The 14719-nt window shown below is 28.5% G+C and overlaps 1 protein-coding gene across 2 annotated transcripts in view; it reads left to right on the forward strand.

Moving 5' to 3' along the window:
• Positions 1–14189, forward strand: part of LOC143236821 (uncharacterized) — a 200202-nt gene extending 186013 nt beyond the window's left edge. Inside the window, exons 18-24 of one of the 2 annotated variants that reach the window (XM_076475419.1) lie at positions 171–257; positions 1627–1694; positions 2727–2875; positions 4846–5020; positions 5952–6122; positions 9826–10099; positions 11970–14189. In XM_076475419.1, the coding sequence (XP_076331534.1) occupies positions 171–257; positions 1627–1694; positions 2727–2875; positions 4846–5020; positions 5952–6122; positions 9826–10099; position 11970 (925 nt within the window). In that variant the 3' untranslated portion in view covers positions 11971–14189. Of the gene's footprint in view, positions 1–170; positions 258–1626; positions 1695–2726; positions 2876–4845; positions 5021–5951; positions 6123–9825; positions 10894–11969 lie in introns of those variants that run through there. The other variant, XM_076475418.1, reaches the window with a different exon arrangement.
• Positions 14190–14719: the final 530 nt, after the last annotated feature.

Consider the following 14719-nt stretch of genomic DNA (forward strand, 5'->3'; position numbering starts at 1 on the left):
ATATACAGAGTAGCATTGAATGAGAATAGTTGTTTGTGTGTGACGAAGTAAGTACCTATTGGAAATACATTTTCAGTGGAGGAGAATTATAATTTTTGTTATTTTTAAGATTTTTCATTTTATTGAAAACTTTGTCACTTTTTTACATATCTCTTTGAATTCTCTTCTAGCATCCACATCTACAATTGTAATGACAACATTCGCATTAAAAAACACAAACTCGTCTTACAACACTCTTTTTCTATCCAGTGTATTATGTAAGTATTTTCAATAATTTTGTTTCAGATGCTTTTATAAAGTCATTTTTGTTTTTTTCAGCAAAGTTTTTCTTTTTTGTGTGTGCTTTTAGAATTTCTTAATAGATTTTATACATTGATTCCATATGTTGATGTTATAATAGTAAAACTAGATTGATTTTGACTTAGATATGCTGTAAATATAAATCCTGCATTAAAACTGGCTTTCTGGTTGATCATTTGTATAATTAAACTTAATGATAAACTGAGAGTCAGAACACTAAAAGTTTAATAAGTAGTACAGTGATACAGTTCACAGTCTACACTTCATAACATTTTGCACATGTAAATTTTGTTTTAATGATATTGATTTCAAACATTGTTCATGTAAATACTTGTAAATATAAATCGTTCAACATAATGTTTAACATTTTAAATATAGAATTGTGCCTTATAGTATGAACATCAGAAAATTCTATGTTAATTTCAGAAGTAAGCTGTTTGAATATTTTGCTATGACTAAATGTCATACAGTGTTCTTTCAGTTGGTATATCTTATATATATATGTATATGTTTACATAAAATATATTTTTCAAATGTATATATATATATATTTTAGTGAAATTAAATAACTACATCTAAATGAAGTTAAATGAATAAACAAAATTATGAGGAAGGACTGCATTATAAACAGCAAATCCCAACCTGTGATGAATTATATTATAACCATAAAATATTTCAAGCCATAAACCAAAACACATTAACATGAAATAAAATATGCTGCATATTTTTTAAAAAAGGACCCTAGGGTACAAGCTACAACATGGGATTATGAAATGTATCCTAGGTTTTGGAGGTGACTGATGAAGTAGTTCCCACATTGCTGTGGGGATACACTATCTGTCAGTCACTGAAATATTTTATGGTTATAATATGTACATATTTCAATTTTAAGCTTGTTGAACTACATTTTTAAACCAGTTTACTGTAGAACAAGCCAATATTAAGTTAATTTCACTGAGAGGATGTTGAAGAAAGTTAATTTTGTTTGTTTTACAGTAACTATTAACTGTATTATTGTTTTTCTATATAAATTCTATGTAGGTGAGTGAAAATGAATCCAAAATAAAGGCACTTAAAATACTAATTTCGTTGCATGTCACTTATCATTGTGTTATCATTGTGTTTTAGAATTGCATGGATAACCATGGTGGGGGGTACATTGCACATGTGCAATGTTGGACATGTTAATCAGTTATGGAGAAGGTTTTGTTGTGGAGTTTAGGTTTATTTTCCTTTATTGGGTGGATTCACTGTGGACAATTTGAATCGTTTTAGAAACATAACATTTATCTGTATAAATTGCAAGAATTCTTTTGTTTTTCTTAGATATTTAGATAACAGAGTGTTTGTAGCCTTGACAAATGGAGATGTAATCATATATCAGCAAGATTTGAGTAAGTATGGTATATTTGTGAAGTTTAATGATAAGAATTTTGAGCTTAAACTGTATAAACTTAATAGTACAAAATTGTGATTATTTTAAATTAAGAAATTCAGGCTTTATGTACATTCAATCTGAAGGTATTGTGACTGAGATGTCATCTTTGAACTTTCTTCTATCTACTCAAAAGCAGTTACAACAATTTTTCTAATTTTTTATTGTTTATAAAAGCCTCGATAATATGTCAAATTCAATTATTCTTGTCATTAGAATTTAACATTGGGCTTTATTACATTTTAATCACTACATTCCTTATCTAGTCCTGTAGGGATTTTCAAGAATTAAAAGAGTCCATAGGAATAGTATCACAATATGACTAGTATATTAGTCATATAGTGTATAACCATAATAATATTAGTTTTTCATACTTATAGCTAGACTAATTTAGTCTTGTCAATTTAGCAATATAAATTTTGCTGCAGGAGATCATGTTTTCTGTGGTAACTTTCTTTTGATGCTTAGGTGGTATTGCTTTAATAGCATTATTAAGATTAAAATTTTACAAATTTTGAAAAATTTTATATGATATTCTTAAATAAGCAATGGTTGACACTGACATGGAATTGTTCAGGTAAAAGTGTTTCATCAGTAATCTACACTGACATTTATAATTGCATAATTTGTAAAATACATTAAGTGTATGAGAACATTCTAACACCTCAAGGTTACCTTAATCATCTATTACTGTAGTTACACACTGATTTTTCTGACAAGCACTTTCATTTCAACATACTTTTATTTATGAGAATGTTTTACAAGTCTTATTTGTTTTCATGATCTCATAAAATAATAGAAAGTGAGAGATAAGGAAGTAATTACCACATATGTTAACTAACAGCTTTGTATCACAGAGATGTTATGTTCCTTATACATAAAATATTAGAAACAATACTACAATGTTAAGGGTTACCAATTTGTCCTTAAATAGTAACTCATAGATATGATTATACCCTGCTTAATTTTTATGCTGTTGTCATGGCTACAGGTGGTGGGTGGAATACAACAGATCCTCAGTGTATGTTTGTGGGAAGTGTAACAGCACCAGTGACAAAAATGTTAGCTGTTGCAGGGAAAGTCTGGTGTGCTTGTCAAAACTACATAAAGGTGCTCAACACTACAGATTTAGAGATTGAGGTAAAAGGATGATTCAGTTATCTTGACTTTCATTTCATATTCAGTGCACTAGTACCTAGTGTCATCTGTATTTTCAAGATTTTTTAAATATATAAAACAGTTATAGTAAGAAGTGAAAATAATTTTCTATGATGAATATTTTTTACATTTCTACAATCTTTAAATACTAACTTTTCTTCCTAAAACTATTAATGTTGCATGGTTTTTGATATTGTTTTAAACAATATTAATATTGTAAAATATTTAATCTCTGGTTTCTTTTACTGTATGATAACATTAGTGAATACTTTAATTACTTTATTTCTAGATAAATTTACTTTTATTTACTTGTGTAAATGTCTCTAATAAAATTGTGCATCTCTGTTAGAAAAATATATTTCAAATAAAATACTAATTAGTATTTTTGCTTTATGATTATTCTCTAACCATTTTTATTTATTTTCCGGAAATTTTATAGGAGTTTAGCTTCCACATTCTCTTATTTTCTTTATACACTTCCACAGTTAAAAATATAGTGGTAGCATGCTCATTTTATAGTTAAGAGCTAGTTTTCTTAGGTTAATTGTAAGACATTTTAATATTTTAGTATGGAATCTTTCACAGACTGTGACATGAACAAATATGGAGATAGGCATAACATCACACTCACTTGAACATTAGCTGGTGATATTACTAGTATTTCACATTGTATTTTCTATACTAGATAGCCTTCCAGTCACTAATCTAGTATATTACTAGTTGTACTTTGGACTCATATACCACCATTGAGGGTTTCAGTAGTTGTTTTCCATCTTTAATGTTGAACAGCCCTTTTAGCCTAGGTTTTAAAGAAACATTATGACTGAATTTGAGAATGTAGTTGTTTGATAATTTTCTTCTTAATTACACATTAAATATTGAATAAGTAGTGTACAAATAAATTAACAGTTTTCTTTGGAACATCAAATGTAGCATCACATGGAATATTGAGTTTTACACCATGGATATTCAGGAACAACAACAGACCAAACTTTTTTCTGTATATTTATTTATTGTTTTTGACCAAAAACTAGGATTAATATTCATATTAATATTAGCCATTTCTACATTTGATTCATTTCTTACTTGTTTCCTTGTTTTTATTTAATACAGGTTACTTTTGTAACCAAGTTCTAAATACAATGAGATTCCATCTGTAATATTTATCATTTATTTATTATTGACTGATTATTGCTGTTTCAACCTTAGAGGAACACCAGATTTCTGTAAGAAAATTAACTTCAAAGTATAGTGATAACATTGCTTACACTAGATTTTTTTTTTAAATTACTACTAGTTAATAATATTTATGAAAGTGGATATTCCATTTGAAATTATGTCACCTCAGGAAAATTGGTTGACACTGTTGTTTTGGTTTTTGAGTTATCATATAATTAAAAAGAACCAGAAGGAAGAAGACCCAGAAATTCAAGCTTTTTGCTACAATATTTACAGACATTTTCAGAACTTGTGACTCAGTCATTACATCAATATTGTTATAAAATGAAACTGTGTGGTAATAATGTAAAGTACTGATGACCTCAAGAGGAGAAATTTCAAATATCGTTTTGACAAACAATTCAAACCATTCTTACACAGCTTATCTCAGGATGAGTGGTATGGGTAAAAGTCCTAATACCCATACCAGCCATCCTGAGATACATTTTTTTATTTGAGTGGGTTTCATGTCATCACAAATTAATTCATCCTTCTTACATAAGCAATGCCACCACCTGCCTATTTACCAATTCTAGCTATTGGAACTTGAAAGTTTTAAAAAATCAAAAAGGAAAATTAGACATAAATTTTAAAAAAGGTTTTGTATTAAAATTACTTCAGAAGAAAAATTATCTTTGTTAAAACAAATAAATTAGAAAAATAAAATAATAGTATAGAGGTAACTTTCATGGAGTAGATAAAATCATTTACATATTTTTCTTTCTCTCTCAAAGCTCTCCTTTCAAGTAACGAGTGACACATCCAAAACAGTGCTCTGTATGGTAACTTCAGGTCTGGGAGTGTGGATAGCTGTGCAGCACAGTGCCATCTTAAGACTATTTCATGCCACAACTTATGGGACACTTTTAGAAGTTAATGTTGCTCCTGCTGTAACCAAAATGTTATCTGGTATGTGAATATTTATCTTTTGTGTAAATGCTCATCTATTGCTGGTAATTACATTTGAAATTGCTAATTATAATTATTTTTAGCTTTTGTGATGTAATTGTGTACTCTGTATATTTCATAATCTCAGATGTATCTATAGAGATTAGTAAGTGTGTGCAGTTAGAAATGTCTACATTGTTGAATAAATTCCCTTTACTATATAAAATTTTCTTCCATTAGTTCCTATGACATTTCTTTTAATTATAAATAAACAAGTCATGTGTAAAGAAATGAAAATATTCAATTTTTATAAATTGTTTAAGATACCTGGGGCAAAGTTTTTGATGTATTTGTTTCTTTTTATAAAAGACGAAATGAACAACTCCCAAGACAGGTACACTTAGGCTAAAGAAAATTTACTGGGATTCTTAGCTCTTAAGTATTTTCTGGTAGAACGTGTTTAAGAATTTATTTATAGTTTGTGTGTGATATATGGCTTATTGTAAGTTGAGACTTATACTGCATGGAATATGTTTTTAGTGTGCATATTCCACTAATAGTAATATTCTGTATCTCTTGTAACCATGGGAAGTGGATTTTTGTTTTGTTTTTTCTTATGTGTTTTGTAAGTGTGAAAACATAAAAGTTTGATAAGTTGTTGATTGGTTAAACCCATATTCAGTTTTAAACTTATAACATCAAAAATGCATACATTTGTCAGTCTTAATTTTACAAAATAGTGATGTATAGTACAATTCACTTTTGGTTGTGATTAAAGTTAAATTTCATGTAACATATTCTGGTAAGTGGCATATAGTTTGTGCTGTCACGTTTTCTATTTATGTTTATTCATATTTTGCTGAGAAAAACACTAATCAGCTCAAATAGATTTTTTTCAAATGTCTGATAGAGTGATATTTGTTTAAAAATGTATTTTTCTTACATTTGTTAGGTTGTGATGATATAATTCGTCAACACAAAGCAGCATGTTTAAGAGTAACAGCTTTGCTAGCTTGCAAGGACCATTTATGGGTTGGAACTAGTGCAGGTGTTATACTGACTATGTCATTACCTCACCTGACATTCTCTACCTTTCATTTGGACAATGTGCCAAATGTTGTTGGTAAGTAGAATTTAGTTGTATGAGGATGTATATGTTGGCAGAAAGAATATACACAGTTAAATTATATGTACACATGTAATATTTTAATTAATTTGAGTCAACTTACATGAAGGATTTGTCTGGAGGTTTTGTTACAGTTCTTATAAATGAATATAATGTAAATGTATAAAAAAAGTTTTAACATCAATGTAACAATTGTGTATGGGTTGGAAGGAAACTGTAATGCTAATAGTTACTGAAAGTTCCTTTATTAAAATTGGATATCAATGAGTCTTCTCATGAAGAAATCCAAATATTTAAATAAACATGTCATTTATACAAGTCTTAGAAAATTCTGATCTCCAGTTAATAATTCTGATATTTTTATCACCAAGTGACAATAATTACAATTTTAAAAAATTGGCACTTTCTTAAAAGGAAAAAAAAAAATTGCCCTTACAATCTGCATATTAACTGGTTCCATAAAAGAAAATCAACAGTAAGTGTCTCCTTTTAAAAATTTAAGGATTAGGTTTTTGATGCACTATATATATTTCCCTTGTTTTGCATTTTTCAGTGGAACATAAACTTTAAAATATATTCAAAATTTAATCTAAATAAGTATAGATATAGAACTTTATTACATTAGTAGAAGCATGGCTTTTTCTAAATGGTTTACTTATGGCTTCAAAAACGTTTGAAGATTTATTTTTATCTTTAAAGAATTCAAGTATGATAGTGGAATATACTGCAATTTGTTGAAGGCATCAATTGAAAGCAATGAAATTATTAAACTATATTTCCAATGTTCTTTTTGATATTTCTTCTTTGTACTTATTGTGATGTCTAGAAAGGTGATCACACCAGACAAAAATTAAAATAATTTTAATCTCAGACATACTTTTCAGAAATAAATGAGTATTTGTTTTTGCTTGGTCTATTAACTTGCAGAGAGGAATGAAATTTTAAAAAACAATTCTCAGCTGCATATTTTGTTGATTTAATTGTATTGTTATCATCCAAGATTAAAAGAAACATCCTATTAATTTTATGAATAAATGAGAGAAATATTCAAAGCTAGATGTTTATACACATAACTAATTATTATGCAATTTAGTATGAAGGCTACAAAATAAACAGTTCTCATGAGCTCGCCCTAAGGTATTTGATTTTTAATTTGTTATAGTGTTGCTACATTAAAATTAGGTTTTTATATTATGTTTAGTGATAACTTTCATTAGAAACTAAAAATTCAAAATATTCAAAAAATGTTTACCTATCACTGAATTTTAATTCATCATTTTTTTGCCATAACTGAAGCTGCTTCTTCAGCATAAAGTGGATCTGTAATGAATATTTTTTGTTGTTAGTTATACAATTTTCAAGTAATACCTGACATACAGACAACTGATTATTTTATATTAAAACAATTTTGAATATGCAAATCAACAAGTTGCTTTGATTTTCATAGGTAAATTGACATCATTAAAAATTGATTACTTCTGGCTTTAGTTTGTAACAACTACTTTTGATTCGAAATATTCAATCACTCACATTATAAAGATGTGTTTAGGTTCGTTTTTTTGAGTTTCAAGGCTCTTTAAGACTATTGATGATTATTAGGCAAATTCTACTGCTGAATGTGGCTGGCCCTAATTCAGTAGTGAAAACTAGATTAGAGGTTTAGAATTGCAAAGATGGGGTATCTCCCGAACTTAATGGCATTGGAAAACAAAGGAATGTGATTCAGTTTGGGCCACCAGAATCATTCAAAAATAAACTTGCAGGAAGCCATACCTCAGTTGTATTAAGTCAATGCTCATTTAAAAAAATCATCCATGTGCCTACAACAACCATACCCAACACAAACAAGAAGGATCTTTATCTGTAAATGAGTTCAACATGGTGGATTTGAGAATTGATAAGGCTTTTGATCATACATCTCATGCAACCATCACATACCTCAGACAGCTGGAGATTGAAATAGATATTCATGCTATTTCATATGAAGATTCTGGTTAAGTTGGCAGATGCAACACCTACTGATTTCTGTGAGGTTGAACTTTTGAAACAGGCAGTAGAAAACCATTATGTTATAAAAAGCACATAGGAATATATGGTGTGCTTGAGACATGTAAGCTTTATAATGTAATCTGTTACAACATAATATACACTGTATGGCTGTTGTCAAGATGCTGGTTGTCAGACAGAACATGAGAACATGAGCAGATCTGGCAACATGGACTTTAATGAGCAGTGATACTCTGAAATAGACTCAATATAATACACTCAGGCTCTGTATGTTATAAATATGGGATTGGGTTTGTTGTCAATAGGTGATGTATAACTTGTATATATAGTTTTTATAATTAGTTATGTGGATATAGACCAAAAGATTTTGTTAATGCTTGTGGTATTTATATATTCCTTGAAGTATTTTAACTTTATCTGAAAAATTAAGTAAGTTACAATTTTGTTAGGATTAACATAAACAGTGGTGATAATATATATAATGGACTTCAAAATAGGAAAATCCATAATAATTTTTTTTATATTATATGATTTTTATAATGTATAACTTTTCAAAACTGCTTATATTAACAAGATACTCTGCTCCTCACGTTGCAAAAAAACTATGGAACCAATATTAAACATGTTCATTGTTTTAGTCAACTATTCAAGTACTTTTGATATTTCTTACATTATGTTCTAAAATATATAATAATTATTGACTTGTATTTCAAACATTCTACAATCAAAAGATTAAATAATTTCATTTTAAACAAATTAACATGAAAATGAAGATGCACTTCTTCTGACACTAGCTATCTTTACTGTTTAAATTAGCCTTTTTTTCATTTAATAGAGTCTATTTTTACTGTTTCAGCATAACACTCCTTAAATAAAATGAGATTTCAGTAGATTGTGGTTTTAGTTTTTGACTAAGATATGATCTAAAATGATTGAATGTATAATGATATACACAATAAGATATTTAGGATGATAGAATTAAACTAAATTTTCTAAAATTAAAGACCATGAAAGTCAGAATATTCCACTTGCAACTTGATATCTCAAATGCAATGCTAATAAATCATTCTTGACATCTGTGTAAATTTTTATTTAAAAACATTGTCTAGCTAAACATAGAATAGTGAGATCATTTCATATTGAAGCTCTTTTGTTTTAAGACATTTCTATAGTTGTCTTCACAAGTCAAAAAACAACTGAACTCTTAATGAAATTGAGCCCAATCTGTACTTGAATAAAAAAAAAAGTTTTCATCATATGACCATTCATGTAGCTCTTGTTTTAAATCTCCATGTAACCAAGACTGTTATATACTAGGCTTGGAAAATGTCCATTGGAGAAATGTTTCTTTAGTGTTTCTTACAGTTTTTCTCTAATCTGTTCCTTATGCTCAAAATAGCAATGAATATTGACGTTTTTTATAATTTATGCAGTTTATGAATGATTGTATGGTGCATGTGTTTTTTATGTTTTTTTTAAATGTTTTTCCCATATTGTAATTTCATCTAACTTGTGTATATTTATTGCTAGATCCTAGTAATTTGCAAAATATACATTTACTAGTTGAAAACAAATGAGAAAAAGTGCATAAGTACTGTAAACATTCTTTACAGGTATAATTTTTAATGTATTAGTTGTGAGATTTCTTTTGTTATTCTCAGATATGTTATTTATTTTAATATGAATTTAACAGGAGTTCCTCATGGCCATACGGGACATGTGCGCTTCCTCACATATGTTGAAACAGTCCCAGGTACAGTCATTGATACAGCTAGTTGTTCTAAATATGTACATCGATCAGGTCATGGGAAAGAGGGAGCAGCAGCTAGAAGAATGACTTCTAGTCCTAAGTCAACAACCTATCGTTTCTTAGTGATTAGTGGAGGAGATGGATATGAGGACTTTAGTCACTCAGGACAATCTGATGTTGCAGGTCGCGAGGATAGCACAAACCATTTATTACTCTGGCAAGTATAGTTGCAATATCCCTGCAACTGTCCAGTTTTGTATAGGTATTATTTCTGTGTGAATACATAAAGCTCATTTTTGTTTTGTAATATTTGAAAAACTTTTAGTTTTCAAGTCTTTAACTAAATAGTTGTCACAAATTAAAGTCAGGAATCTTAAACCTCACCACAAAACTAAAAATAAATCTTCTATTTATATTTAATCTGATGATATGTCATCATATGATATAGATGTCTGCTATATATTTTAGCATTTGGATTTTAATATATCAGCAGTACTACAGTACAGAGTGTATCATTGTATTTAACACTAAGACTTGGTTTGGTTGTGAGCTAATATTTGTTTTGTTCTATTTGTTTGTGGAATGACATAAGTGTTAGATAGGTTTAATCTGTGAGATGAGAATGGTTTAACTAGTCAGTCAACTAAGTTAATATGAAAAGCTGTGATTATGAGATGGAGAATGAAAAAATGTTTCAGATTAATGAAATTTCTGGAAATCAATTTTAAAATTAAAATTTGTGAAGAAGCTTTATTTTCTTTTGTCAGTTATACTGATAAATGAGACACAACTAAAATATCAGTTGTTTAATTTTAGATAAAATGAGGAAGTATTAACTTTGTTAGATGATGCTTACCAAGGGTAATGAATGTTATATTGGCTGTTGGCTTAATTGTTACATGAATTCCATACATTTTCTAGATGTTAAAATGTTGAATATAGCTGAAAATATTTTGGCAAATAAATTGTAGTTTTTATGATGTTGAATAAACACTTGAGCAGTTTCTGATTGAGCATCAAGAATTGTGGTTTAACAAGCTATTTCATAACACTTTTACCCACCTTCTTTGCATTGATGAAGTAAGCGAGGTGGTATACAAAGCACCAAACTAAATCTAAATAGACATAGATATAGATCACCTCATTCACTTCATTTTTCAAGTTAAAAACAACAGTTCAACAATAGTTCACTTTTACTAGAAGTTGCAGATATAATCAGTATCCACATATTGTGAATCTCAGTTAATTTTTACAATCATTTTTATTGCATGCTTTTTTTTATCAAGTACTTTTGTGACAGTTGTCAAGTAAAAATGTAAATTTACTTTTTCCCACTTCAAATGTGATTGTTTTATTTTATTTTGTTCTGGATGGAAGAAGCCAGTGGTTAGTGTACTGAACTGTTAATCACATGTCCTGCTGCCATAAAATTATGCTGTGCAATTTGGGGCCATATATGTTTTATATGAATGATGGTCAAATATCTATTTTTGATTAGAATAGCTGAAGAGCTGGTAATAGGTACTGTTCACTAATTGCCTTTTTTCTAGTCTTTTAGGCCAAAATATGGAATAGCTATCATAAATAACACCTTTTCTGTCACATATTACGACAGATTCGAAACTTACAAGAGCATGCACAAAGCATTCTAGAGATACACAAGAACTTTAAAAGAAAACATTAAAAAGAAAATAAACCCCATGCCTCACAATTGTGTGTCAGTATAGGTATGTTACTAATTTATTCCATTAGCCAGCTCTGTTGTTGACTAACCTTTGAATTATTTCTTTTAACCAGTCATAAATTTCTTTCAGTAAATTATATGCATCAGTTGTAATCCTCTGGTTTGAAAGTCTGATGGTATTAAAAGTTTTGGAACCACTAAATTATGGTATGCTGACTTCTTTCTTCCTGAAATTGATGTTATGAAAGTTTTTATTCGATTAAACTTTCTTGACAAGGAAATCAAATGTTAGAAATATCTGTTATCTAAAGATCAACAGTTTAGACACCCAACTATCTTTGACTTAGTTTTAAATAGTATGAACATGTGTAAAAAGAGTAATCTGTAAAATTTTGTTAAATAGAGCTCTACGTACAAGAAAGATGTATAACTAACTAACGTTTGTTGAGAAATACCAGCAACAAGAGGAGTCATTGTTTGTTCCTACTGAATAAAAACTTGAAGCAACTATGTCATCGTAACAGATTTTTTTTATTTAATTTTTCTTTATTGTTATGTGATTTTGAAGCCGATAATGTTAGATTACTTATTCTATACTTTATAAACACAAAGAAAATGAAAACAAAAGTTACACTTCTGTTACATAAAAGGCAAACACACAACATTCTGCCAAATGAAACATGAGTAAAAAGTGAATTTCTAATGTTTTATAGAAGTAGGCAGTTCAAAATTTAAGATTTCCATGTATATACTTTTTGATTTTGCATTAGGGTATCAGTAATATGTTTCTAAATATACAGCATTAGCAACTTTTCTCTGGTCATGTTAAAAACAACTAGTTACCATTTGTAAATGTGATTTGAGTTAAAGGGCTTTAAGTGTAGAATAACATAATAATAACAACAAAAGGTAACAAGTTCCAAAGTTTCAAAAGATTGAACAAAAAATTATTGTAATTAGGCAGATACACACAGTATATGAAAAACATAAATTCCAAACCCTAAATGCCATTTAATTTATTTTATCAAATTGATATATTGAATTGTTATTTTTTGTGTGGGTAAATACATGAATAATTTATTTTAAAATAAGTTAACAGGATGATTAACAGGAACATTTTTAACATAATCTTTGTGGTGAAGATATGTTTTTACATATTTCATGATATATAGAAAATAAATAAAGAAATTAACAGCATGTCTTCAATTTATGATCTTAAATTATTTCATTATGGAAATTATATTTTGTGTGTCATGAAATCTAAGTCAGATCAAGAAATGTTTAGTAATAACAATGTATCATTATCATTTTTGTTTGGAAATGATAAACGTGATTGTTTTGAAAAGCATATGATCAGATTTGTAGTAGTGCACAGTCCATACTATATGTATATAGATAAAGTATTTCAAATTAAATTTTGAATAGATTGAAAATATTACCTTTAGTGAGAGCAAAGTAAGTATTTGAACTGGTGCACTCAGAATGTCACAAATGAAGTAAATTTAACTGCATCAGTATGTGGTGTTTTCACAGGTTTTTTTTAAGGTTTGTTTCTATACACAAAAATATTTTTGTCAATGTGTATCCGTGTCTGACTTCTCCTGTTTATTTTTAAGTACATATTTGCAAGTATTGTTTTTAAAAGCATATAATCAATGTTAAGACATAAAGATGAATATTTGTAATGCATCATAGGTAAACACAATTTTTCTTTTTTCATTTTTGAAGCATGCATTCCTACTAAGATGATAGTATGCACTTCGTATATTTTTCTAATGTTTCAGATCATTTTTTAGGTATTAAATTAGGTACAAGCTGTGGTCTCTACTATTTTATAGCTAATAACTTTAAATCATAGACCAATAGATTGTAGCGATTTAAGTTTTGTTTTTCGAAAATGCTCCTGTTGAAATCACAGAATTTAGTGTGGTTCATTAAGCCTTCATTTATTCTGTGTGATGCTTAAAATATATGTTGTAGAATTTGAATTGAAACGAAAGTTTGTGTTATAAAAATATGTATATAAGAATTCATATAAAAGATTTTGCATTTAACTGAATATTGAAAGATATGATGAAAATCTGGTTACTGGTGTAAAAACTGTACAATATAGTTATTTATGTATGTAATTATATAAAAGAAGGCTAATCAGTATTTGTGAATAATGAATATTTTTCTCTCATCAAGTCTGTTAATTGTGGTATTGATATTGACTCCTGATCAAGCATGCTTATAATGCTTGGTGTTTTTTCCATTAAAAATGCTATTTTTTAAAATTGTGCCTTTAAGTGAGGTACAGAAATTTCTAAATGTATTTTGTTTTAGTCTGTTTCACAGCAGTCCCCAGTGTAATTTACCACCTAAACTCTCATTGATGTTGTCAAGTATTCTTGCTCTCTGTCTGTTTCATTTGGTACCATTACACCTATTATTTTTATTCTGTATTGTACACTCATTCATTAGTGTAAAACAGTTTCTTTGTAACTGGAAAAAGTGTTTGTTGTGTTTCAAAATTATTTTCTTTCCATGACGAATGTAGCAGCTTTAGCCTTTGGTGTCAACAAACAAGAAAGTATTTTGAATAAAAATTTAAAAATGGTGATTTTGAAAAAAAAGAAAAAAAGTCATTTGTTATCTGTTTTCTCTCAGTTGAAAAAAATGTTTCCACAACATTAGTGAAAACTATAGCTGCATACAGTATAAAATTTTGTCATTGCAATTATAGAGAGGTTTTTATAAATGTTGTCCAGAAAGATTTGTCTGACATTCCAGGATGATTCACAGAGAATACATTCCATTACTCATTGAAATGTGGCAAGTGCATTTACATTATCTAAACTTTTTAACTCCCTAAACCTTTACTAATAGTAATAGCTTCCTTTTCCGTACTTGTTTCATTGATTTGCACTTACCAATATCCACTATTCAGATATAATGTTTTTAAATCATTTTTGATTTAGATAAAGCATCCAACATAGAATCAATTTTTGATAGTGGGTGGGCATCCCTTTTATTGACGTTATTCACCTTTCAGTAGACCATTGTGGCTCCAATCTTCCTCATTACAAGTACAGTAGGTGATACCCAAAGAGAACTAGCACTCAGTTTTCTTACTCTTTATTATTTCATGACTTCTCTCTCCTTGAGAGTTTA

This window comes from Tachypleus tridentatus, chromosome 13 (assembly GCF_004210375.1).
Source record: "Tachypleus tridentatus isolate NWPU-2018 chromosome 13, ASM421037v1, whole genome shotgun sequence".
Taxonomy (NCBI): Eukaryota; Metazoa; Arthropoda; class Merostomata; order Xiphosura; family Limulidae; genus Tachypleus; species Tachypleus tridentatus.